This window comes from Panthera onca, chromosome F1 (genome assembly GCF_046562875.1).
Source record: "Panthera onca isolate mPanOnc1 chromosome F1, mPanOnc1 haplotype 2, whole genome shotgun sequence".
Taxonomy (NCBI): domain Eukaryota; kingdom Metazoa; phylum Chordata; class Mammalia; order Carnivora; family Felidae; genus Panthera; species Panthera onca.
In genome coordinates, this window is record NC_138355.1 from 56563177 (window position 1) to 56588370 (window position 25194).

Here is a 25194-nt window from a genome sequence, read left to right on the forward strand (position 1 = left end):
CATCCCTATTTCTCTTTATGATATACCTTTGACTTCTTCTTCTCCTTTAATCACCAGTATCTGCTCAACTACTTCTTTGTAACATTTTCCATTCTCACAGAGCAAGTCCATTAGAAATCACATCTGGAACACTTCCAGAGAGGTGAGGCTGACAAACTAATTTTAGCTATATCCATATACTCTACCCTTCAGATCCTCTCACTTCATCCACTTGTTGAGCAAACAGCAAATATTTATTGAATAGCTATCATGTGGCAGGCAATCTTCCAGGCTCTAGGGATACATCAGAGGACAATGTAAACAAACAAAAAAATCACAGAATTTATATTCTAGAAGGGAAACGTATGTATACAATAAAAATACTAAGTAACTCATATACTAAGTTAAAATGGTAAGTTCCATGAAGAGAAAAAAAAAGCAGCATAATGAGGGGCAAAACGTGGGGAACTGGAGGGTTGTAGGGAAGATTTCATTAAGAAGGCAATATTTGAGCATACCCAAAGAGAGGGACTCAGCACTATGGAAATCTGGAGGTATAGACTTCCAGTCTAAAGGAACAGTGAATACGGAAAAGACCCTAAGACAGAAGTGGGCTTCACATATTCAAACAACAGCAAAAAGGCCAGTTTGGGTGAAACAAAGTGAGAAAAAGAAATGGTAGCAATAGTAACGCCGGAGAAGTAACTGTAGTCAGATCATGTAGGTCTTATAGGCCATCATAAAAATGGTGGCTTTCACTCTAGTGAGGTAGGAAAATAATAAAGCATTTTGAACACAGAAGGAACATGATCTGCCTCATGAGTAACAGAACAATCCTGGCTATTGTGTTGAGAAAAAAGTGGATGGCAGGGTGGAGGCAGTTAAAAGACTTTGCATTAATCCACGCAAGAGCAGCAACCATGCCCTGGACTGAGGTAGCTCTAGAGCAAGTGTGAGTTGGAATCAAAATCTGGACATAATTTGAAGGTAACATCAACAGGACTCTTCTGATACATATGTCAAATGTGAGAAGAACTGGCAAGGACTCCAATCTTTCGTTCTGAAATAGTGGAAAATGAAACTGCACGTACCTGAAATGGGGAGGATTATAGAAGAAATAGTATGTGTATCAAAGTAAGAGGTCTAAAACATCCAAAGTTCAGTTTGGGGAAAAAATGAGATATAAATTAAGCATCCAAGTGGAGATTTTAGATAGTCTGAGGTAGCATTCTGGAATTTAGGAAAGAGGCTGGGGGAACGAGGAAGGAAGATAGATTTCGATTTAGAATTTAAGCCACTTAGATGGTATTTAAAACTTTGAAGCGGGAGGTGATGTTTAAGGGAGTGCATGTCTACAGACATGGAAACAGAACCAAGGTGTGAGTCCTAGAGTATCAATGTTAAGAAAGCCAAGTGGATAAACAGGAACCAGGAAATCAAATTGAGACACAGCAACTAGAAATTCAGGGAGAAACCGGGAGATAATGTGGTCTTAGACACCAAGTGAAGAAAGTATAACAAGGAAGGAATGATCTCAACTCTTTTCAGTGATGTTGATGGGTCAAATAGGATAAAGATGTGAAATTAACTATCAGATTTATGACGTGAAGGTCAGCAGAGATTTGACAAGTATAATTTAAATGTTGTGGTGAGCTAAAGCCTGACTGTAGACAGTAGAACTGGAAAAGAAAGAGTGCTATCACTGACAAAACAAGGAGGAAGTTTTGCTTAAAAAGAGGAACAAAGAAACAAAACAAAACACTTACTCTGGTGGAGGATGTGGGAGTTAAGAAAAAAATTTAATGGAAGAATCATACCATATCTGTATGTCCTTGACATGTTCCATTAATACTAGAGAAGTTCCAAAACACTAGAAAACACGATACAGGAGCAAATGGGGAAAAATGCTGTGAAAATTACCTTGATAAGATCTAGATTATATGACAGAGGTGGATAAATACAGCAGTGGGAATTTATAGTAGTTATTTTATTACTTGTTTTAATTTCCTTGTGAACTGGAAGGTATTATCATCAGCGGAGGGTCAGGATAAGAAGTAAATTTAAGGACAGAAAAAAACGTGTACACAGTTACCCAAAGGCAGAACGTGAATGCATAAGGGAAATATGGAATGAACCTAGGGCAGCATCATGGGCACATAGGAGGTTTATGGTCATAAATGTTAGGTGGCACAAGTCATCCTGATTGGGTCTATTTAACCAATACAGGGTGTTGCCATGGTAATACTAGCAAGTGAGGAAAAATAAAAAGCAAAGGAGTCAAGGTGTGTGCAAGGAAGTGATTCTAATATTTGACCATGATACTTAAGCTCAATAAGAAGGGACAGAACACAACAAGGGAGTGAGAGACAGGGGAAAGTTGTTTCAGTAAATTGATTAAACATCCCAGAGGTGTTGAAGAATGGCTGGATTCAGGGCACCAGAGGGTGCAAGTTGATAAATATTAGCATATATCTGACAGAAAAAGGAAATGCACAATATTTATATGCTATACAAACTGATTAAAATACTGCTTCTGGACAAAGGGAGCTCTAGGAGGCACAGACATGAAAAGTAACAATAAAAAAAAAGTGAGGAATTGTCACTACCTTTCAGCTTCAAATACTGGCAGTGAATAGATTTCGGGCAAACCAAAATAAATAAAAAACAAAAAAACACGTTAAAAGTTTAAAAAGCCAGAGGTACAGTTAGGATCCCAAAAGGCCAAAAATTACTCCAGAAAAGGTTATAAGAGATAACTACAAGGTGAATGCCTAAATTCCACAAAAATAATCCTTGAGGCCAAATAATAATCCTTCTAGGTCCAGACAGCCAGAGACTGGCCATCGCTGAGACAGCCTAGCAGACAGCAGAGTTAAAGTGGAGAGTTGGACAAAGAAAGAAAAGAGGCACAGATTAGATGTTACAATAATGGTTGGACTTCATCTTCGGATTAAGACATGGACAGATGCAAGAGACCATCACTTTACTATCAACCCAACAACCAAATTATGCCAGGAAAACTATGAAATCATTTTTAACCCCTGAGAAAGTAGAGGACACAAAGAAATCTAAACAAATTAAATTCTACAAAGGTACAAGCCTTTCATAGGAGAGATGAGACCCAGGACTGCTGGTCTCCCTAACAGAGAAGCAAGAGGTGGGAGAGTCAGCCATAGTACCCTGGAACAACAGCTTAGAATTCCAAAGGGCCCAAGCACACAGTGAGTCTGCACCCAGCCCGATTCTATCCTCAAACATCTGAAACCAGTGGTAAATGACATAACATTGAAACTGTAATAAAGCCCACATCCAGATCAACTTCAACTTCAAATCAGTTTGACTTTATTCTTCTCCTACTCACTTTCCTCAACAACCCCCCAACGCGCGCTCTCTCTCTCTCTCTCTCTCTCTCGGCCTGATAGAGTGCTCTTTCCTCTAGAGGTAAATATTATTCATTTCTGTCTTTCCAAACCTATATACAATGTCTAGTACACAATATTTATAGACACATGAAGAAGAAAATGTGGCCCATTGTAAAGACAGGAAACCATTAATAGGAGGTGATGCAGATATGGCCCAGACATTAGTTATTAAATAAGGATATGAAAATACCTAAGACAAAAATACTAAAAGATCTAGTGGAAGTGGTGACTGACAACATGTGCGAATGGATGGGGGAAATCTGAGTAGAGAGATCACATCTACCAAAAAGTAGCCAAATAGGAATGCTGGAAATGAAAAGTATGAGATTAAGAATGAAGACTTTTCTACATAAGCTTAACAGCAGCCTAAATAAAACAGAGAAAATGATCAGTGCATTTCAAGGCAGGTCCATGGAAAATATGCAAAGAGAAACACCAAAAGAAAAGAGTATAGGGAAAAAATGCTCAGGATCTGTGGGATGATATCCAGTGCTCTAAAATAATTGTAACTGAAGTCCTAGAGAAAAAGAAGGAAAATGGAAAAACAAGAAAGAAAATTTTTAAGAGATGGTTATCAAGAACATCTGAAAGTAATGAAAACATCACTTCACACATCCAAGAGTCTGATCAAACCTCAACCAGGGTAAACATAATAAAAACTACACATAGGTACTACTTAGTTCAACTGTTAACATCCAAGAGAAAACCTTAAAAGCAGCAAGGAAAAAACAACCTACCACATTCAAGCGAACATTGATATGAATGATGGCTTGACTTCTCGTCAGAAAAAAATGAAGGGCAGAAGACAATAAATTATAATTCTTTAAAGTGTTGGGAAAACATTAACAATTATCGATTTGGAATTCCTGTAAATGGAACCAGTGAAAATATCCTTCAAAAACAGAGATAAATTAAAGACATTTTTAAAAGTTGAGTTTGTTTCTCACAGACTGAATCGTAAGCAATGGAAAAGGAAGCACTTCAGGCTGAAGATAAGTTAACACCAGATGGAATACAGGAGTTTCAGGAAACAATGACACATACCAGAAAGGGTTAATCTTTAAAGAGAAAAAGAAATTATTTCACGGGGTTTACCTACACAAAGTACTTTCAAACATCTAGCACATCATTACTCAAAATTCAACATTCTTCCCTCCTCACCCCAGGAAAATTTTGACTCTGAGCCAAAAAAATTGATACAGTTTATGACCATCATTTAAAAATACTTAAGTTTCACAAAATCAATAAGCTTTAACATGGCAAAATTTGATTAAGTACCTTTCATGAACCAGGTCCATATTATTTGTAAGTTTTACAAGTACCTTGAAAAGTATGTACACACATGACAAATTAGAAAAATTAGGAAAACAAATCAGGAAATTGGATTGAGAAGTAAAATTCTTTTTTTTTAATTTTTTTTAATGTTCTTTTATTTTTGAGAGAGAGAGAGAGAGAGAGAGAGAGAGACAGCACGAGTGGGGGAGGGGTAGAGAGAGAGAGAGAGAGAGGGAGACACAGAATCCTAAGCAGGCTTCAGGCTCTGAACTGTCAGCACAGAGTCGAACATGGGGCTCAAACCCACCAACCGTGAGATCATGACCTGAGCTGAAGATGGACGCTCAACCGACTGAGCCACCCAGGTGCCCCAAGAAGTGTAATTCTTTGCCAAAATCACCTGACTTTTAAGAAGTAGAGCTGGGATTCAAACCCAATTCTTTCTTATTATAAATCTCATGCCTTGTTTCTTAGGTACTAATTATTACAGCAATAGTAATTTGTATGTCCAATAACCTAAATGTCCAATGTAGATGTGTGTTTTGTCAAGCCATGTTCAATTCAGAGTGTATTATACTACATACTCTTGCTTTTTCTTGTACTAACACATCACGAACCTACTCCTCTGTCTCTACAAATAAACATACTTCCTTTCTCTTAGTTTTGCATATTTTTCCAATTTAATTATAATTTCAACTTTACTTAATTCCCTTTTGAAATGTTTAATTGGTTCCAATTATTTGCTACTTTAATTCTACAATGAGTACTTTTGAGTACATATTTAAGGTTTTCTCTAATTATATTCTTGAGATATATCCTGGAAGTAGAATTCTTGGATTAAATAGTCTCCACATTTTTACTTATTGTAGTTTGCCAGATTATCCTAAACTCTTTCCACAGTAGTATCATCTCTTTTTTATTCCTTGCCAAATTAAGCATAAAATGATAAGCATTGTTTAAATTTTAAATTCTCAGTTTACTAGTCAGATGTTTTCAATATTTTCCTATAGTGTTTCTGGCCATGGTATCATGCTAATAAAAGTCTTCAATATGCCAGGATTAAGAAACATTTGCTTTCATTTTCCTCTACTACCTCACGATGACATACCTTGCATTTAAATGTTAACTCATCTGCAGTTTTTATTTTGTACAGTTGGAAGGAATACATTGAATTTATCTTTTTATTTTGTAACATAGTTGGCCAATTGTCCTGATTTATTGCAAGAAATCTCTAGGACAATCTGAAACACCAACTTAACCTTTAAATAAACCCCTCTATACCTATATATGCCTTGTTTCTATACTCTTCTTCCATTCCATTAACCTGTCTTAATTAATCAATTTCTATACTTTTCTATTTCTTTTTTTACCCTAATTCCAAAAAACATTCTCTCAGAAAAAATTTGTCATAATCTCAACCAAAAGAAAAATGTCAGATGTTTCAATATTTTCCTTTCCTTTCCTCTATACCCAGGTGAGGTTAGACACATTTACCCATGGGACACCAGCAGAGATTAAAAGTAGTATTTCAACTAAAGAATGAAAAACAAGCAGATGAATTAATACACAACACACAGCAGAACACATGGAAGGGAAAGGACATTGGAGTTAGCTTTAGATGGTTATCTTTTTCCTCCCTGTGCATTCACTTTTACATAGAAATGGCAAATCTTTATTGATTCTCTAATTACCAGTTAATTTCTTAAGAAAGTGCTAGACACTTATAAATGCGTAACATGGAAATTCCCACGATTCAGAAGTAGCCACGAAAAGTTTTGATTCACAAAATTTTGTGTTTTTAAACCCAAAATTTGGAGGGCCGTTGTAGTTAATTACCACAGTGATATTAAAGACTTCTTATAATTACATGTCTGCTACCGTAACTCCTCCAGGTTTTATGTCCAACTAGAGGCATTGAAATACACCTGCACTGGAAGAAAATGTTCTAAGAAGGAACTTATACATATTGGTTCATAGAGATGGTCTAAAGTGCTTCTATTTGTATATGAAAAAATCAACTCAACCAAATCAGGTTATCTCATTAGCATCAATGCATATGTATAGATATTCCATTAATATGTATACAGGGGTCAGTGAAATGCATTCATGTGGTCATTGATTAATTTCCTAGGGGAGGCAAAGACAAGGCCTGCAGCAAAAGAAAAGTGTGATCGGCAACATATTTTTCTAGAAAGTTATGGTAGATATGAGACCCCACTAAAAAAAAGCTCTGTAGCAAGCCAACACTCACGTGCAAAGTTGTTGCTTCCTGGGTACAGAAACAGGGAAACAAGTTAAGCCCAACCAGAGAAAGAGAGGAAAGACATCTAGATCTCCTATGGGCCTTCGTTTGATATGCCTGTATTTGAGGCAGTGTCTGTTCCAAAGCACAGACAGCCGGCCCGGCACTGCATGAGAGCACCCCTAATTCAGCTCACAGTAATCTCTTGCACAATTACCTCTCCTGAATGAAACCATCTTGGATATGGACAAAAGTATGGAGGACAGTGACTTAATTTTTTGATTAAAAAAAGGAGCAAGCGAGAGAAAGAAAATGATTTATAATAAGTCCGTGGGAACATTCTGTACCTATCTCTTTTCTGATTAGAGAGGTGGCATGGAGCCTGGCTCATTAGGCAGAAGTAATGAGCCAGTCTACATGCCATCTCTAATTAGAGAAAAGATACAGTAGGTACAACTGTACCTATAAATTGATAGAATAAAGACAAAAATTATTTTAAAATACCCTTTCCCTTGTAGCACTCTGATGCCCAAATCTTAAGGAGAAAATTGTAGTAAAAATTAAGTAACATTTGAAACAAACCCCTTTCCAATGATATGTTTTCTTTTCTTTTTTTAATGTTTATTTATTTTTGAGAGAGAGAGAGAGAGAGAGAGAGAGCGAGCATGAGCAGGGAGGGGCAGAGAGAGAGGGAGACACAGATTCCAAAGCAGGCTCCAGGCTCTGAGCTGTCAGCACAGAGCCCAACGTGGGGTTCGAACTCACAGACCATGAGATCATGACCTGAGCTCAACTGACTGAGCCACCCAGACGCCCCTCCAATGATATGTTTTCTCATCAGAAGTTAAATTTCTTTTTACACAGCTTAATAACAAATATCATATTCAGTCCACAGTGTCCTTTTGAAGCATTCATTCAACATCTAGCATGCTGAAGAAGAGCAGAAGCAAGTCACTTCAACCCCACAGTGCATAGCAGACTAATTTATAGCACTATCGAATACTTTGAGCAACATTTGGTGCAATAAAACACTTTTAGAAGTACTAATGGGGATTAAATATTGAAACAAGGCTCACAAGATTTAATGTTTTATTAAGAAATTCTGCATGCAGGGTACTTTATAAAATTCTCCAATACGCTAATTACTCACACCAAGTTTCTAAATATATAGTTTCCTTCAATTAAGTCTTCACATAAGCTTAGCTTGATCGAAGAGCATATACAAATTAAATAGAGTTATGTCCAGACACTTTGTCTTCTGATTTCTCAACAATTCTACGGAGAGACATTGTTATCCCTACTTACAATAAGAGCATAGGTGTTCAAAGAGGTTAATAATAGCTGCCACTCATTAAACATTTACTATATGATAAGCAACATATTCTACACATACATGATCCCATATAATTATTATTACAGTCCTATTAATTATTTATGAAAACATCCTTTAATAGATTAAAACCTGAGATTTTAAAAGGATACATATTTTTATCAAAGGCACACAACTGGATTGGATTCAATTCTAAGTTTTTTGACACCAGAGCTAGGAAATTTAACCACACAGCTTTAGAATTTATTTTGAGTATCAAAAATATACATCTGGGGCACCTGGGTGGCTCAGTCAGTTGAGCGTCCAGCTTCAGCTCAGGTCATGATCTTGAGGTTCATGGGTTCAAGCCCCGCATCGGGCTCTGTGCTGATAGCTCAGAGCCTGGAGCCTGCTTTGGATTCTGTCTCCCTCTCTCTCTGCCCCTCCCTCACTTGCACTGGGTCCCTCTCTCTCTCTGCTATACTATATCTACTATACGCAACTGGCAGGATTGTATCACTATTAGAATTAAAATTTAGCAAATTCACTGGACTTAATTGAGGTCAATATAAAAATTGATCGTATTTTTATAGAATAAAAACAAAACTAGAAAATGAAGTTCAGAAACAATAGTAAGTATAACTGGTGAAAAAAGAACCAAAAAATACATAGAACTAAGTCTTACAAATGAGTGAAACTTCTGGACAGAAAACTAACAACATTGGGGTGCCTGGGTAGCTCAGTTGGTTAAATGTCAGACTCAACTCTTGACCTTGGCTCAGGTCATGATCTCGTGATTCATGAGGTCAGGCTCAGCACTGGTGGCACAAAGCCTGCTTGGGATCCTCTCCCTCCCTCCCTCTCTCTCAAGATAATAAATAAATAGATAAATAAATAAGTAAGTAAATAAATAAACAAACAACATTTTTAAGAGAAATTAAGAAATACATTTTGTTTGTGGATTAGAAGATCTGATATCATATAGATACCCATTTTCCCGAAATTGAGTTTATGATTTAAATCCCAGAATTTTGTGAAAATTGCAAAACTGCCTCTAAAATTCATATAAATAGACAATATTGAAAGGAAAAAAAAGTTGGAAAAGTAAATACTTTCAGATTTTAAGACTTTTACGAAATGACAACTATGAAAACTAAATGTTTTGACTCAAATACAGGCAAACAAATCATTGGACCAAAAGAGAGAGCTCAGGAGCAAACCATCTTCACATATGCAGGTATGTGATTTGTGACAGTTACCACTCGCTGCAGGGGAGCGAAGAAATGATCTGTTTAATGAAAATGGTTCTGGTGATGTTCAAGTGAGAAATAAAAAATGAATCTTGACCCCCCTACCTCATAACATACCCAAAATAAAGTCATATAGAAAACAGACCTAAATTTGAGAGGTAAAATAATAACATTTTCAGATAAAATGTAAAAATAATATCTCCATGATATCAGGGTGTGCAAAGATTTCCTCAATAGGACATAAAAATATTAAGTATAAAAGAAAAATTAGTAAATTAGACTTCATTAAAATTAAGAACTTCTGTTGATCAAAGAATGCCATTAAGTTTTCAGCAACTACAATGTGCCAGATTCTGGAAAAACAATAATGTTTTTCATACATAGTCTCATTTGATCTTCATAATGAGACTGTAATGTCATCATCATCATTTCAAATTTAGAGTAACTAAAAGAATATAAGAACACTAATTCGAAAGGATACACACACCCCTATGTTTATAGCGGCATTATTTATAATAGCCAATATTTGGAAGTAGCCCTAGTGTCCACTGGTCCATTGGTTGATCAAGGGATAAAGAAAATATAACATGTAATATACATACACACACACACACACACACACACACACACACACACACAGGAATATTATTCAGCCATAAAAAGGAATGAAATCTTGCCATTTGCAATGACAAGGATGGAACTAGAGAGTAGAAATTGAAGCAAAAGTCAGTCAGTTAGAAAAAGATAAATAAACAATTTAACTCATACGTGAAATTTAAGAAACAAACAAGCTAAGGTAAAAAAAAATAATAATAATAATAAGAGACAGAGACAAATCAAGAAACAGACTCTGAATTATAGAGAACAAGCTGATGGTTACCAGAGGGGTGGGGGTAGGGTATGGGTTAAATAGGTGATGAGGATTAAGGAGTGCACTTGTTGTGATGAGCACTGGGTATTGAATCACTACATTCTACACCTGAAAGTAATATTACACTGTGCATTAACTAACTGGAATTAAAATACAAACTTAAAAAGTACATAAATTAAATAAATTTGGGCTAACTACAGTTTAGAGTCATTTAAAAGTTGTTCCAGGTCACGTAGCTAGTAAGTGGGCAGTTGGGACTTGAACTCAAGCAGACCAACACCAAAGTGTAAAGTCTTAAGGAACTATGCAATCAGACGGTTGCTCAAATGCGTATGTAGGTGTATACATGTGTGTGTGTATAATAGAGATCTAGAAACAGAGATATAGAAATACAGGCATGTATCGCGATTTCTAGTAAATAACTGCTAATAATCTCAAAATATTAGGAATAATCTAAATGCTCATTATTAGGAGTTTGTTTTAAAAGTTTTTGTTACAGCTATACAACTGGGCATAATGCAGCCATTTTAAATGAGAAGGAATATTAACATAGAATGTTGTCCATAACATTTGGAGAGGAAGTATTTATTTTTAGAGGCCTCAGAGAAAGCATATGTATTATAATTTCATTTTTAGAAAATTATTTTTATAACCATATCTCCAGCTATATGTACTAAAGTTCTGGAAGGGTATAAAAAAGTTAACTGTATCTATGAAGGTAGAAAACTGAAATATTTTCTATTTCAGAGAGTTCTGTATTGTTTGGATTTTCTTATAATGAGTATTCATTATTTAGTAATATAAAATAATTGTTCCATTTTTAAAGTGTAGGCAATTTATAAACCATTGTGCTAATTATTTCAAGTTAATCCTAAATTCAATTTCTGGGTTTTGTTTTCAGCATTCAGTATATATTCTTTTAAACCTCTATGGCCTGTTTTAGGATGGGAAGATATGAATACCATAAATCTAGCTATTAGTGTTGAATATTAAATTTCAGCTTCTATTTAATATTCTAAACCCTACTTTAAAATCCAAACAAAAAAAAAAAGATTGAGAAAATATAGTTTATCACATATTGTTCTTATGTAAATATTGATCAGGGGCACCAGGGTGGCTCAGTTGGTTAAGCTTCTGACTCTTGATCTGGGCTCAAATCATGATCTCATGGTTTCCTGAGATCAAGCCCCATGTCAGGCTCTCCACTAACAGCGCAGAGCCTGCTTGGGATTCTCTCTCCCCGTCTCTCTGCTCTTCCCCTGCTCATGCTTGCATGTGCGCTCTCTCTCTCAAAATAAATAAACATTTAAAAGAAAAAGAAAAAAGAAATAAACTTGATCATAATAGGTACATCTTAATTTTAAAGTTCCTCTAGTATAGTGGGTTGAAAAGTGCCCTCCAAAAGGTGCGTCCCCCTGGAATCTGTGACTGTGACCATATTTGGAAATAGGGTCTTTGCATATGTAATTAAGGATCTGGAGAGGAAGGCATATAGGATCAGGGTGGGCCCTACATCTAACCACAAGCTCTCTTAGAAGAGAAGAGAAGGGAACAGAACACAGACGAGAGGGTCATGTGAACCTGGAGACTAAGGGGGCTGTGCAGCCACAAGCCAAGGAACGCTGAGGACTACTGGAAGCCAAGAGAAAGAGAGGCATAGAACCAATCAGAACCTCCAGAGAAAACCAACCCTGTGAACCCTTGATTTCAGACTTATGGGCTCTAGAACTGTAAGAGGAGGATAAATGTCTGCTTTATTAAGCTCCTACCCAGTTCTGCTCATTTGTTGCAGCAGTGCTAGGAAACACATACACCTAGATATTTAAAACAATTGTTTTTGACACTTTCTTGAGCAATCGGGTAATTAGACAAAATAAGTAATTTTCTGAAGTCAGAATCTTACCATTTAAACTCTGTCCTATTTGTGTAGTACCAGAGGCAAAATCTATAATTGAACCACTTAGAGTCCTTGCATCAAATGCCGTATTATCTTCCTCCAAACCATTGATGAAGAAACTGATTTTTGTCTGATGCACCTGCAAGAAATTATCACCATTATTATTTTAATTACATAACCTTGCATTTTATCATAACTACATTTCAGTAGTCTTTCTCAGGTTAATTTCTTACTTCACTACTTTCTTCAGTTGGAAAGACTGAAAACAATTTATCTTAATGGCTCATTGATATATCTGTATGTTTATAGATCTAGATATGAACCTACATATTATAGTTTTGTGCTGTGATTTGTACCATGGTATTTAGAGATATACATAATTTTTCGTCCCATGTATTTAGCAGCACTGACTGCTATGCCTTCATAATTTTTTGAGAATATGCTATTTCTTTATATACTAGTTAAATTTGTTATAACAATAATTGGCAAAAACAGAATTCAATACAAAAGGTAGAAATATTCAAAACTAAGTATGCCAAAAATGTATAACCTGTGGATAGAATTTAAGTTGCTAATACAAAATACTTCCTGTAAACATTTCCTGTATTAGTATTGGTACCATAGTTGATGATTTTCAGCCGTACTTCCCCAATACAGAATATAAAAATTTGACAAGAATATTCTAGCCTAATTATTCAGACAACTTACCAACTCTCTACCATCAGGGATCAACAAACTTTTTCTGTAAACAGTCAGAGGATAAATATTGTCTATTTGCAAACCAAGTGATTTGATTTTGTGTTCCAACTGGTCCAGGTCACAACTGCTCAACTCTGCTATTGTAATAGGAAAGCAGCCAGAGACAATACCTATGTGAGTTAGCATGGATGTGTTCCAGTGAAACTTTATAAAAACATTTGACCAACCAGATTTGTTCCTGGGTTGTGGCTAGATGACCCCTCAATTATATCCTAATTGTAAAATGATGAAGTTATGAAATTTTGTTTCTGTGCAGTGACCCCTGAAGAGCCAACTCAAACCGTTCTGCAGACAACTTCACGGATGGGATTTATACAAAACTGTCAATGATTGCACGTATTTCTGAATAAAATGATCAGCCATTTGACATCAATGTTAGCCTCTACAAACAGTTCTGTTCAAGTGCTTTTAACTTGAATGTAAAAGGAATCATTGGTGCTCTAGCAAAGGAGCTGAAATGGCAAACAAAACACGAGGATGGGGGTGGGGGTAGCAGAAGGAGAGAGAAAGAGAAATATGTCATCTTGCAGGTGAAAGGTTAGATGCTAACATTTTAATTAAAAATATATCCAATCATAGCATTCAAATGCTATCCTATTAAGACTTCCTCACAATTGATGAAAATAACCATTCCCCAACATCTTTAGAACGTTATATGAGTGACTGTCTTAAGAACTGTTTTCAACAGCCCTCTCTCTCCAAACAAACCAACCAATCAACCCACCCTGACAGTTAACAACATAATTACTTGGGAACAGTAATTCTTCACAAAGTTATTCAACATGGCTTTTCTCCATACTATTTAATCTGCTTTTATTAAAAACCAGGTACTTCCTTAACTCCACTGACCCCATGTTACATTTTACTTAATTATAAAACATAGCCTTGACATAAAGAACTAAAAACACACGCCAACTCCTTGTGGGCCTGCATATATACCTCTCTTCTGGGTAGTAGGGCTGCATTTTTTTTGCAGCCCATTTTTTACAGCCTGTTACTGTCATTTGGTGTTTGACTGTTATCATTATAAAAGATACAGGCTTTTCTACTTTGTTATTTGTAGCATTATCTCATGTTTTACAACATCTTTGCGCAACATGCAGGCACATGAAATATAACTAGTGAAAAGTTCTCGATGGTATTAATGCATAAAAAAGAATGTGGTTCCATCTCTACTGTCTTTACCCAGCCAAAAGCTGATGAACAGCCAATTTTCCTTTATCACATTAGCACAGCCATGAGGGAAACACATTTGTTCTACTCAGCTACACTAAAGATACTATTACCAATCTAACATATACATGTTTTATATCAGCAGTATTCTCAGAGCATGAGAGAGCCAACAATATATTAACACTAGCATGACAGTTTATTTAAGAAAAGAAAATTGTCTCTGTAGAGGGACAGAAGTTAGAAATGTATGGCTAAATCTCAGTGTCACTGGTCTAATAAAGGTAATAATTCTTAGGCTTTCTTTATAGCAGGTAACACTCCTGTGACAGTTCTGTCATATCATTCAAATAAAAATGTTGTCTTTTACAAGTTTAAGTGCACCTTTATTTTGAGTCAGATAGAAAGCATGTTTTTGATTTTCTATATTCACTGTATTATATCTGTAGTCAAGAGTTCAGGACCTTCTCTTTTTTATCAACTCATCGCATATTTGCTTAGGAGAAGGATTCAGTGTCACTTGCAGTGAATTCTGGAAGGATGTTTTCACTTTGTTGGTACTTACAAAATGATTAATGATGATCTCAAGCCACTCTCTTCTGTTGTCCCCTCCCCTATCAACCACCTTTCTATAAATAAGATGAAATCTTCTTTGGTGTTCTGTACCATGTTTTATATTCCAAGATTCTCTTAACTATTTTGCAATTCTGGTCTGGGGCCCCATCACACCGGAACTGTGAAGACGAGGGTAGCGCTTTGCAATAGCTCATTCTGATGATCCCCTTGCCAGTTATCTGGAGGAAGAGGAATATGTGTGGTGGAATTTCTAATTTGTGAAAAAGAAAGCCTTCTGCTGAAGTAGACTTCACACCTATCTCATTTTCCACCCCTCGAGAATTGGAAGAGTTTGTACATGTTTATTGGTGTGGCATGAAGGAATGAATTGGCAAAGCCAGTGGCAGCTGGAGAAAGGCCTTACATCCCCTCATAAGAGATTTAAAAAACACACCGGAAAGAAGATAGAGGGGAGCAGGTCATTCTCACCCCTTCATTTTCTCAGGGCTTCATATTTTATTTTAATTAACTTTTTGGCCAAATTCATGTCCCTGTGACAGTCTGTACTCACTCCTTTGAGCACAAGAGTGTATCAGATTATTTTTTTTAAGTAGAATACCTGATCATTGTCTTGCTTGAGCAGAGAAGTGTATAATTCCAGGAAGTCACACAATAGCTGAGAAGCTACCAAGAAAAAAATACAATCAAGTCCACCTGGACAGGTGTGTCCTAATTGTCAATCATCTGGTCCACTGAAATGCCAAATCTTTGTTGCTTTTCTACTCCTGCTGGCTACCAAAAATCCAAAGAAACTCCCAACTCAGGCTGGGAAATAGGCAGAACACCTGCACTAATTTCCTCGGCGGAGAAATAGTTTCCTTGTTGCCTCTATCTTTCTAATTTCAAGTTAATTCAATAAAGCCTGAACCCAGTACTCAAAGTGCCCCTATACATTATACCAAAAAAATAAAGTCATCACCCTTTCTCTCAAGGACCTTGTATGTACGACTAATTTTAATGCACTAGTGTGTGCATCACTATAAACAATGATGGTTGTTTTTAAGTTCTGACTCAGTGCAGTGAATAAAGTGCTGTCCATTTCAAAGAGTTGCTTTGAGAAGTTAGGTCTTAGTCCATTCACATAGGACATATGAATGTCCTATGTGAATGATTCCGGACCTTTTCTTTGGGACTTGTCTTTTCAAAACCATCAAACAGGCCTCCCAGAAATACCACGTGCATTCTTTTAAAGGGTTTCGTTTTGAAGCAATTTTTTTTTCCCCTCTGAGACAGAGCTAGCACATATGAGAGTGTGCACACACACGAGCCGGGGAGGGACAAAGGGAAAGGGAGAAAATCTTAAGCAGGCTCCACACCCAGCACAGAATTCAATGCAGAGCTCAAACTCATGAACTGTAAGATCATGATCTGAGCCGAAATCAAGAGTCAGATACTTAGCCAACTGACCCACGTTGGGGCCCCTAAAACAAAACTATTTTAAGAATTTTGAATGGGGGTGCCTGGGTGGCTCAGTCGGTTAAGCATCTGACTTAGCTCAGGTCATGATCTCATGGTCCATAAGGTTGAGCCCCACGTCAGGTTCTGTGCTGACAGCTCAGAGCGGGGAGCCTTCTTCAGATTCTGTCTCCCCTCTCTCTGCCCCTCCCCCACTCATGCTCTTTCTTTCACTCAAAAATAAACATTAAAAAATTAAAAAGAATTTAGAATAATACTTTTGTAGATTTAATAGAAAGTGATTTGGCAACATATCTTGAATTCAAATTCACCCTCAAAAAATAATGATGGATGATACAAATATAAAGATCATCATTTTGAATACTAAAAAAATCAAACAAAAAAAAATACTGGGATATGAATCTGAAGGGAAAACTTTGTGGAGGAAATATGTCTTGGACTTTCTGAAATAGAAATTTCCCTGAAATAGAATTTCTATTTCTAGGTTAAACAAGGCTTTGCAAAAAGGATTCTACTATTCCATCTATAATTTTTTAAGCATAAGGAAGGCAATTTATTCTAAAAATTCCATAAGATTATTTTTAAATATCACATGTACAGGGGGTGCCTGGGTGGCTCAGTGAGTTAAACGACCAACTCTTGACTTCAGCTCAGGTCATAATTTCATGATTCGTGAGATCGAGCCCCACATCAGGCTCTGCACTAACATTGCGGAGTCTGCTTGGGATTCTCTCCCTCTCTACCCCTCCTCCACTTGTGTGCAAGTGCGTGTGTGCACGCATACTCCCGTACTCTCTCTCTAAACAAATAAACTTTAAAAATAAAAAATGGGGCACCTGGGTGGCCCAGTCGTTTAATAAGCATCCGACTTCAGCTCAGGTCATGATCTCACGGTTTGTGGGTTTGAATCCGGCATCAGGCTCTGTGCTGACAGCTCAGAGCCTGAAGCCTGCTTCGGATTCTGTGTCTCCCTTTCTCTCTGCCCCAACCCTGCTCACACTCTGTCTCTGTCTCTCTCAAAAATAAACATTAAAAAAATTAAAAGTAAATAAAAGGTATCACACGTATGTTTTCTTCCCTTACCTAAGCACATGTGGAATGTCCCTCTTGCTTACTATCTGAAACAAAGTTCTTCTGAGGTTTTCTTACTCATCCCATCCCAATTTTATTTCTAACTAATTACCAACAGTCAATCTCATCTAATCGGAGAGGTCCCCTCCCTATCTTATGATCACACAATGCTTGTTTCTGTCTCTGTGCTCTGTTCAAGCTATTTTGTATGGGAATAACCTTGCTACTTCATCTCCCTAAATTTTTAGCATTTTTCCAAATGTACCTCAAGTCCTGTATCTTCCAATAACCCTTTACCAACTATTTCAGTACTATAAAAGTGTTCACATATAGAAAAATTAGCAAGTTGGGCATTAAAATTTTTATATGTATTTTTCCTTTTTATCCTTACAACAATCCAATGAAGGTTTATTACCTCTATTTAAAAAATGATCACAAATAATTCTTTAAAAAGCATCACAGAGAATTGAAAACAAAAAGGTTACATTATTCAAGGTCACATAGAAGGTTGACTGATTCCATGGACTGTTTTCACCAATTTTTGTTAGTCAGTTACACCCAGTTAGCATTTTGAAGTTACAGCCATCTCTCGTGTCAGAGCCATCCATGAGTCTCTCTGCTGTAACTCCACACAGTGAGGATTCCAGCTTCACGACAAACATCTCCCACAATACGAAGGGTAACAACCCCTATGAGCTACATAATCACTTGTCATTTTCCTGACACTGTGCTGAATGTATATACTCACGTTACTTGTTCAGTTCTCAGACTGTCCTTCTGCAGTGGTCCCACCCCCAAAATGAGGACACGGAAGTGTTTTGTTTATTTTTGAGAGAGACAGAGCAAGAGCAGGGGAGGGGCAGAGAGAGAGGGAGACAAAGAATCCGAAGCAGGCTCCAGGCTCTGAACCATCAGCACAGAGCCTGACGCGGGGCTCAAACTCACAAACCACAAGATCCTGACCTGAGCAGAAGTCGGACGCTCAACCGACTGAGCCACCCAGGTGCCCCAGAGGACACAGAAGTTAACTGTGGACTTGGGGAACCCTTTCATCTTTGAACAACTTTTACCAATATAAATGATTAAACTGAAAAATATCTCCTTATAACTTCAATTCATAAGGCCCAGCTCTAACTATTGATGTCACCCCAAAGAAATCCACTCCCTTTTCCATGTGGAAGCTCACAGATGTAAAGAAAGATGTCGTTTTTCTCCTAAATCTTCTTCAGGATAAATGTCTTTCATTTACGTGGTGTTCTCAATAAGACATGGTCTCTCTCTTCTTAAAATGTGGCTCCAGAAATACTACAATCTCTACTTGTGATTTGGCTTGCCAAATTGAAACAGGATTATCACCTTAATATAATCCAAAATTGCACGCTAGATTTTTGCCTATGGCATCACACAGCTAAAACTGACAAATTATTAAGTTGAACTCACTTTTCACTAAAATACTAAGTCTTTTCTTTTTTACATCTCTGCCTAAAGCACCTCCACCCCATCCTGTGTATGTGCAGTTAGTTTCATGGACCCAAGGACAGAAATTTATATTTATCCATGTTATGTTTCATCTTGTTAGATTCAGCCCATTGCTCTAGGCTGTCAAAATCTTTTTGGAGGCTATGTCTGTCATCAATGTATTTACCATCTTCCAAGATCTGTGTCATTTGCAAATTTGATGAGCATGCCCTACGTGCTGGGCAGAAGCTCAATAAATACTAATTGATTGATTGTCTAATTGATACTCCAAAAATAAAACCACCAAACTACACTGCTACAATTCTAAGCAGTAAAGACACCATTTTCCAACAGATGAATGTGTCATACAAGGATTCATCACCTTTACAGAGTGACCTTGTTTACTAACATGAGTTTTTATATGATTATAAATACTCTAGTCTATCAAATAGTCCCTATTAAGCTGCATTTATACAAACTATGAATAAAAGAGTTGAGGCAATTATTCAGGGAAGGTTGATTTGGCACAAATTAGTCACTTGGGCTGCCCTCGAAAATTAGGAATGTGCGTGTGTTCCCATTACTGGTTTGATTCGGTGAATAACTGCTTATGTTTTCATTCCCTTTGACCAGATAAAAGATGCTACAGGGAAATAACTTCATACACAGATAATTTTTTCAAAGATTTTTCTTGTTTTTGTTTCCACTTTTCATTTTCCATGAGCTTGTGTGTTTTATTTCAACGTTTACGCCTCTCCTGGCCTCTTCTCCCATCCACCCGTCTTCCTATCCCTTCTCCTCCTATCCCTGTCCCCTGCGCATACACACTTTCATTTTCTTTCCTCTGAGTAACCCAGACAAGCCAGGCCCTTGAAGTGATCTATGCCTAAATGTATTAAATGTATTACATTATCACTCTAGGTATGACGCTTTGGATTTGCTAGTCTCCCCTTCGTGTCTATTGAAGCTCTCTGTATACTACAACCTCACACAAACAAGCCTCCAATTTACTGCATCTCTAAAAATTTAACATAGGAATGTCAGTAGTTTTCTTGATCCTATCTTGACTGGATATGAAACTCTTATGGCCACTTCTTCCCAAACTATTAAACTACTCTCCTTCTATCTTAAAAAAAAAAAAAAAAGCAATTAGTTTACACAGAGATGTGATGGAAAATCTGTCAATGGTCTGATTTATTGTTGATTTCCTGGGGAATGGGGATAGAGCCAGCCCATTTTCTGTAGATACTGCCTAGGAACATTTCACGCACAATTCCACATTTAAGAATGCTTTTGGTGTACAGATGATCACAGTATTTTACACGCTCAATTATCTCAGTATCTCATTGGTTCCCTTTTCTCTTTTATCTATACAAAACAGATGATTTCCAGAAAATAACTAGAATTATCTGTAAAACATCTTAGTAACCTTTTCAGTATTTTATATCCCAAAATCTATTTGTTATAACTATAATTACCTCTCCTTAAAAGTCAACTTCTTTTGTCTTTCATGTTTAGGAAGGAGACTACTCATCACATGTTTCATTAAAAACCACAGCTTTTTTGAAAATGTTTCTATCGTTTGAATATTTAATAAGTACATTATGATACGCAAAGTGTTATGCTACACATAAGGGATATATAAAACACAGATCTTTTCTACAAGGAATTTACAATCTGTAATGGAAATGGGCCTATAAAAATACTTCCAAAGCAAGGTGGCAAATGCAGGAAAGTAAATATGAATAAAGTGTGTAGGGACAAAGATGAGAAACAGAGATGTAATTTTAGAATTCTGCTCCTCCAACAACATTCCCCTCTGTCCCACGACAGTGGTATTACTCAAATGAGTTGTCTATATTTGCTTTGTCTGGTTTCTCTTTCCTCATTCTCTCTGTAATGTAGCTCAATTAGTATTTTGTTTTCAATATTTTTAAAAAAACTATCTCAAAGTAATAGGTAAGATGCATCTCAAAGTAATAGGTAAGATGCAAGAACAGTATATTTTTCTGAAACATCTGAGGTTAAATTGCTGAGATACCACATTATCCGTGAGTACTACGGTACATTTACTATTTAAAAACAAAGACATGCTACATAACCAGAGTGCAATCATCAAAATAAGAAAATTAACATTAACATATCCCTATCATCCTATCTTCAGACACCATTCAAGTTTTTCCAATTGTTCCAAAACTGTCCTGTACAGATAAAAATAAATAAATCCAGTCCAGAATCACACGTTGCATTTGGTTGTCATGATTCATAGGACCCCTTTGACCTGGAACAATTCTTCCATCTTTCCTTGGCTTTTATGATCTTAACACTGTTCAAGACTATAGTCTAGTTACTTTGTACATTGCCTCTCAATTTGGGTTTGCCTGACGTTTTCTCATGGTTAGATACAGATGACTCAGGGATCATTGCATCTTATCGTGTATTACATAATTTCTATTTGTTCCATTATTGATGATAACTTTAATCATTTGAATGAGCTGGTATCTGTCAGGCTTCTCCACTGTAAAAATACAAAATTTCCCTTTGCAATTAAAAAGCATTTTTGACCTTATATTGAGACTGTATAAATATCCGGTTTATAATTAAATTTTCATTATTTACATTTATTTCTATCTGTGTAGACTCATGAATCTGTATGTTATTCAGTGGGATATAATACTCTCAATATGCATTTCAAAGCTCAAATTGTGCCACCTTGAGACGGTAGAGGCCCCATCAACATGGATTCTATATTAAACTGACACATCCTCATAATTCTTTGAATATCCCCTTGCTTTCTCACACGGGATATTCCAGGATCATCTTTACTACCCTGCCCTGGAATCAGCCATTTCTCCAAGAAATCCTGCTTTAAGATGAGTGACTTTGAGGAGCCAAGACCACTGCTAAGCTATACTCATGCTGTTTGGATGTTATTTTCCCAGACCTTTCCTCTTCCTGTCAGTGAATAGAGTTATGGAATATGAAGATAGACAGAAACGTGGATAGACACTGGATATACACACTTATACATTTACATCTATATTATTTCTACATCTGTGTATATATGCACACACACCACACACATATGAAATGAGATTATATTGATGAAATCAACTCTAATCTAACACTCTAGGATTCATTCTAATTTTCTCTCTTTCCATATTTGTAACTCCCATCTCTGAAAGGGAGAAACCCGCCACTCCTTATCCTCAGGATGTATATGTATTTGATGAATTCTCCTGTACATAACTAATATCCAGTTGTCATGGCAACCCTGCCCCCAAAGACACATCTTTATCACACTCAGGTCCTGATATCTGCGCGTAGGTCCTTAAAGAGAGCTTGAGAGCCACTCAAGCTCTAATACTCCAACATTTTTATGCCTGTCACATCGTCACAACTCCCTTATCATGGTCACCAATGATTTCCATGAGGCTAAAAACAAATAGTACGTTCCAAGTTTTCATCTTATTTGAACCATCAGCATTTGACAGAGCTGATCACTCCCTCCTCCTTGAACCACATATGTCATTTGGCTACAAGTACATCAAGCTCTCATAATTCTCCTCTTATCCCTCAGGCTGATCTTCTCGGTCTCCTTTGCTTGGATCCCCTTCTTGGACCTATAAATATAGAAGTCCCCCAACATTCAGTCCTTGCTCCTCTTCTTCTGACACATATAAGTAGTTCCTTGATAATATCTTCTTATCTCAATGTTGTAAATAGCATCATTAGGTTGATTACTCCTAAGTGATTAGCTGTATCTGACTTCTAATCTAGACCCCTACATCTATCTTTCTATTCAGCATCTCTTCTTGGAAGTCTATTAGGCATTTCAAACATAAATATTCCAAAATAGAGCTCTGCTCTTATGTCCCAACCTTCTTCTTCAACAGCCTTCCCCCACATTGGAACATTGCAACTCTTTTCTTCCAGTTGTTCAACCCCAAATCCTGGGAGTCCTCTTTGACTCCTCTCTTTCCCTCATGTCTCACAACTATTCCAGCAAAGCCAGCAAATCCAGAGGTTCTACTTCTAAAATACATCCCAAATCCACTCAATGCTCATCACTTTTCCTGCTGCAACTGTGGCCCAAGCCACCACCAGCCCTCCCCTAGACTTTTACAGTGGCCTCCCAATTACCTCCCAACAGGCCTCTCAGATTTGGTACATGTTCCCCTTCAGTATACTCTCAAGACAGCAGTCCAAGGATTCTTGCTAAAACAAAAGCGAATCGCGTCACTCATTTGCAAAAAACACCTTCAATGAATTCTTACCCTGTGTAAAAGTTAAAGTCCTACAAAGCCCTACCCAATCTGGCCCCTTATTACCTCTGACTTATTTCCTATCAGTATATTCCTGTGTTCTCTGTTGAAGCTACACTTCCCTCCTCAAACATTCCAGGAATTTATTTCCCTCAGTCTCTGTATTTTCTTTTCTCTCTACTTACCATTATTCCTACAGACAACTGCTGGCTCATTTCCTCATCTTTTTCAGATGTTTCCTCAAATGTCATTTTAGCAAACCTTTCCTAGCTACCCTATGTAGAACTGGAGCTCTGAATCCTTCCTAACCCCCTTCCTATATGATCATTCTCTTTATCTACACCTAACTTGCATATCTTATTTACTTTTCTTTTTATTATCAGTCTCCTTTCTAAGCCTATAATATAAACTCTGTTACAGGAGGTTCCGTTTTGTTCACTGCTGTTCCCTCATTCTCCACAACACTAACTAGCAACTATTGGGTACCCATTAAATTTTAATTAAATGAATGAAGCTTCCTCTAAACTAACTCTTGAAGGATTAATAGCAGCTAGCAAAGTACTCAGTGGTAGAGAATAGGTAAGAAGGGAGTTGTAGGAGGAAAAAAAACACAACAAACAAAAAACTTGAAAGAGCCTTAAAAGTTACCCCCAGCTTTCCATTTATGCTGATCAATCTCCATTCTTTACATTTCTCCTTTTAACGTGGTGAATTTAAAACCACCTTCCTCACTTTTCCTCAAATATGTTCCAGCTTTTAAAATCTCTTTAAATTGTAATGTTAAAGTTGCAAATCGTTAAGTCAAATTATGCTTGAAAGAGGATGATAAAAATGATGAACATTAGATTTCTGTTTATACTTTCAGGGAATAAGCCAAAGCCCTGCCAGGAGATGTGATCTCACTCCTGACCCAAAGTCAGGAGGGCCGTCAATCAAACCCTCAACATGTGGACAGATGTATAGGAAATCATTTCTGTGTACAGTCCAAAACTAAACTTCATGCCAGTACTCAATTGACATCTTAAAGATCCCGAGCAGTAATTTGTAAGCTGAAATGGAGTCCTGTCATATGAATGAAACAGAGGTAAAAATGCCCACTTACACTATGCACAAGTTAGCCCTACTAAAATCTTCAACAAGGGTAGACTAGTCCATCAAATCATGAATGGATTAGTTATTAGTTTTACATTCTTCAACTACATGCTATTTCAAAAGTGCCACCTGTCTTCCAGGCTTTCTGTGTTCTCTTAGATTTTTTTTAGCACCTCCAGTGGTACTGAGCAAAATTTATTAAGACTAAGCCTCATAAACGAAATAAAGAAGAGTCATTTGGGGGCAATGGAAAAATAGGAATGTCTTTAACCTCTTTTAAGTACTGTATCATGAAATCTGATGTGAATGGCTTTGCCTTTAAAGACATTCTAGAATGAGAATGAGGCCTTCAGAGTGACCCTTGTTTAAAGGTGGTGCTCCCTGCCCTGAAGCTGGTGAGAGAGTAATTGTCTAAGCAGTTTTTTCCTCCATCAGTAATGGAGAAGCACGCACATTTAATTGGGTTGAGACAAAAATAATGACACCAGCAAATAGGCATTCTTTTAAGGTAAGGATTGTATCAGCCCTAAAAACAAAAGTAGCTATTTATGGATCAAATGCAGGACATTCAGCAGTTTCTCTTACCCCCTTGATGACGACGACGACGACAACAACAACAACATGGAGATAATATCATCCATTTGGGCAAAATAAATGTATATTTTTATTACCATCTGAAGAACCTCATATTAGTCATTGGATTACCAGATTCAGAGAGCACTCTTGAAAATCATATTCATTTTGTCTTTTTATATTTCATATTTATTGAGTTCAATTCTTACATATTTCTTCCAAAGAAACATTTCCCCTAAGGAAGCAGCAGCTGTCAAAAAAATCTGTAAATTTGGTGGGGTTGTGTATTTAGAATAGATCATCTCTTTTTGAAAAGCCTAGATTAGCCTTCTCCAAAGACTGGCAGACCTGAGAAGTATGAGGCCCAGGATGAAGACTGCTTTAGGAGGAAATATCTGCATGGTGATTTTACTTATTAAAAAGATAAATGAGGTTATAACTGTTTTCAGTATATGTTTAGAAAGGGTGAATCAAGAATAAAGGTGGATGTTAAAAGGGAAAAGAATTAAAAGGTAAGGGTGAGAATGATG

The 25194-nt window shown here is 36.8% G+C and overlaps 1 protein-coding gene across 1 annotated transcript in view; it reads right to left on the reverse strand.

The window, feature by feature from the left end:
- USH2A (usherin) overlaps positions 1 to 25194 on the reverse strand; it is a 737363-nt gene that overhangs the window by 665652 nt on the left and 46517 nt on the right. The window contains exon 4 of the mRNA XM_078441308.2: positions 12252 to 12384. Coding sequence (XP_078297434.2) covers positions 12252 to 12384 — 133 coding nt within the window. The remainder of the gene's footprint in view (positions 1 to 12251; positions 12385 to 25194) is intronic.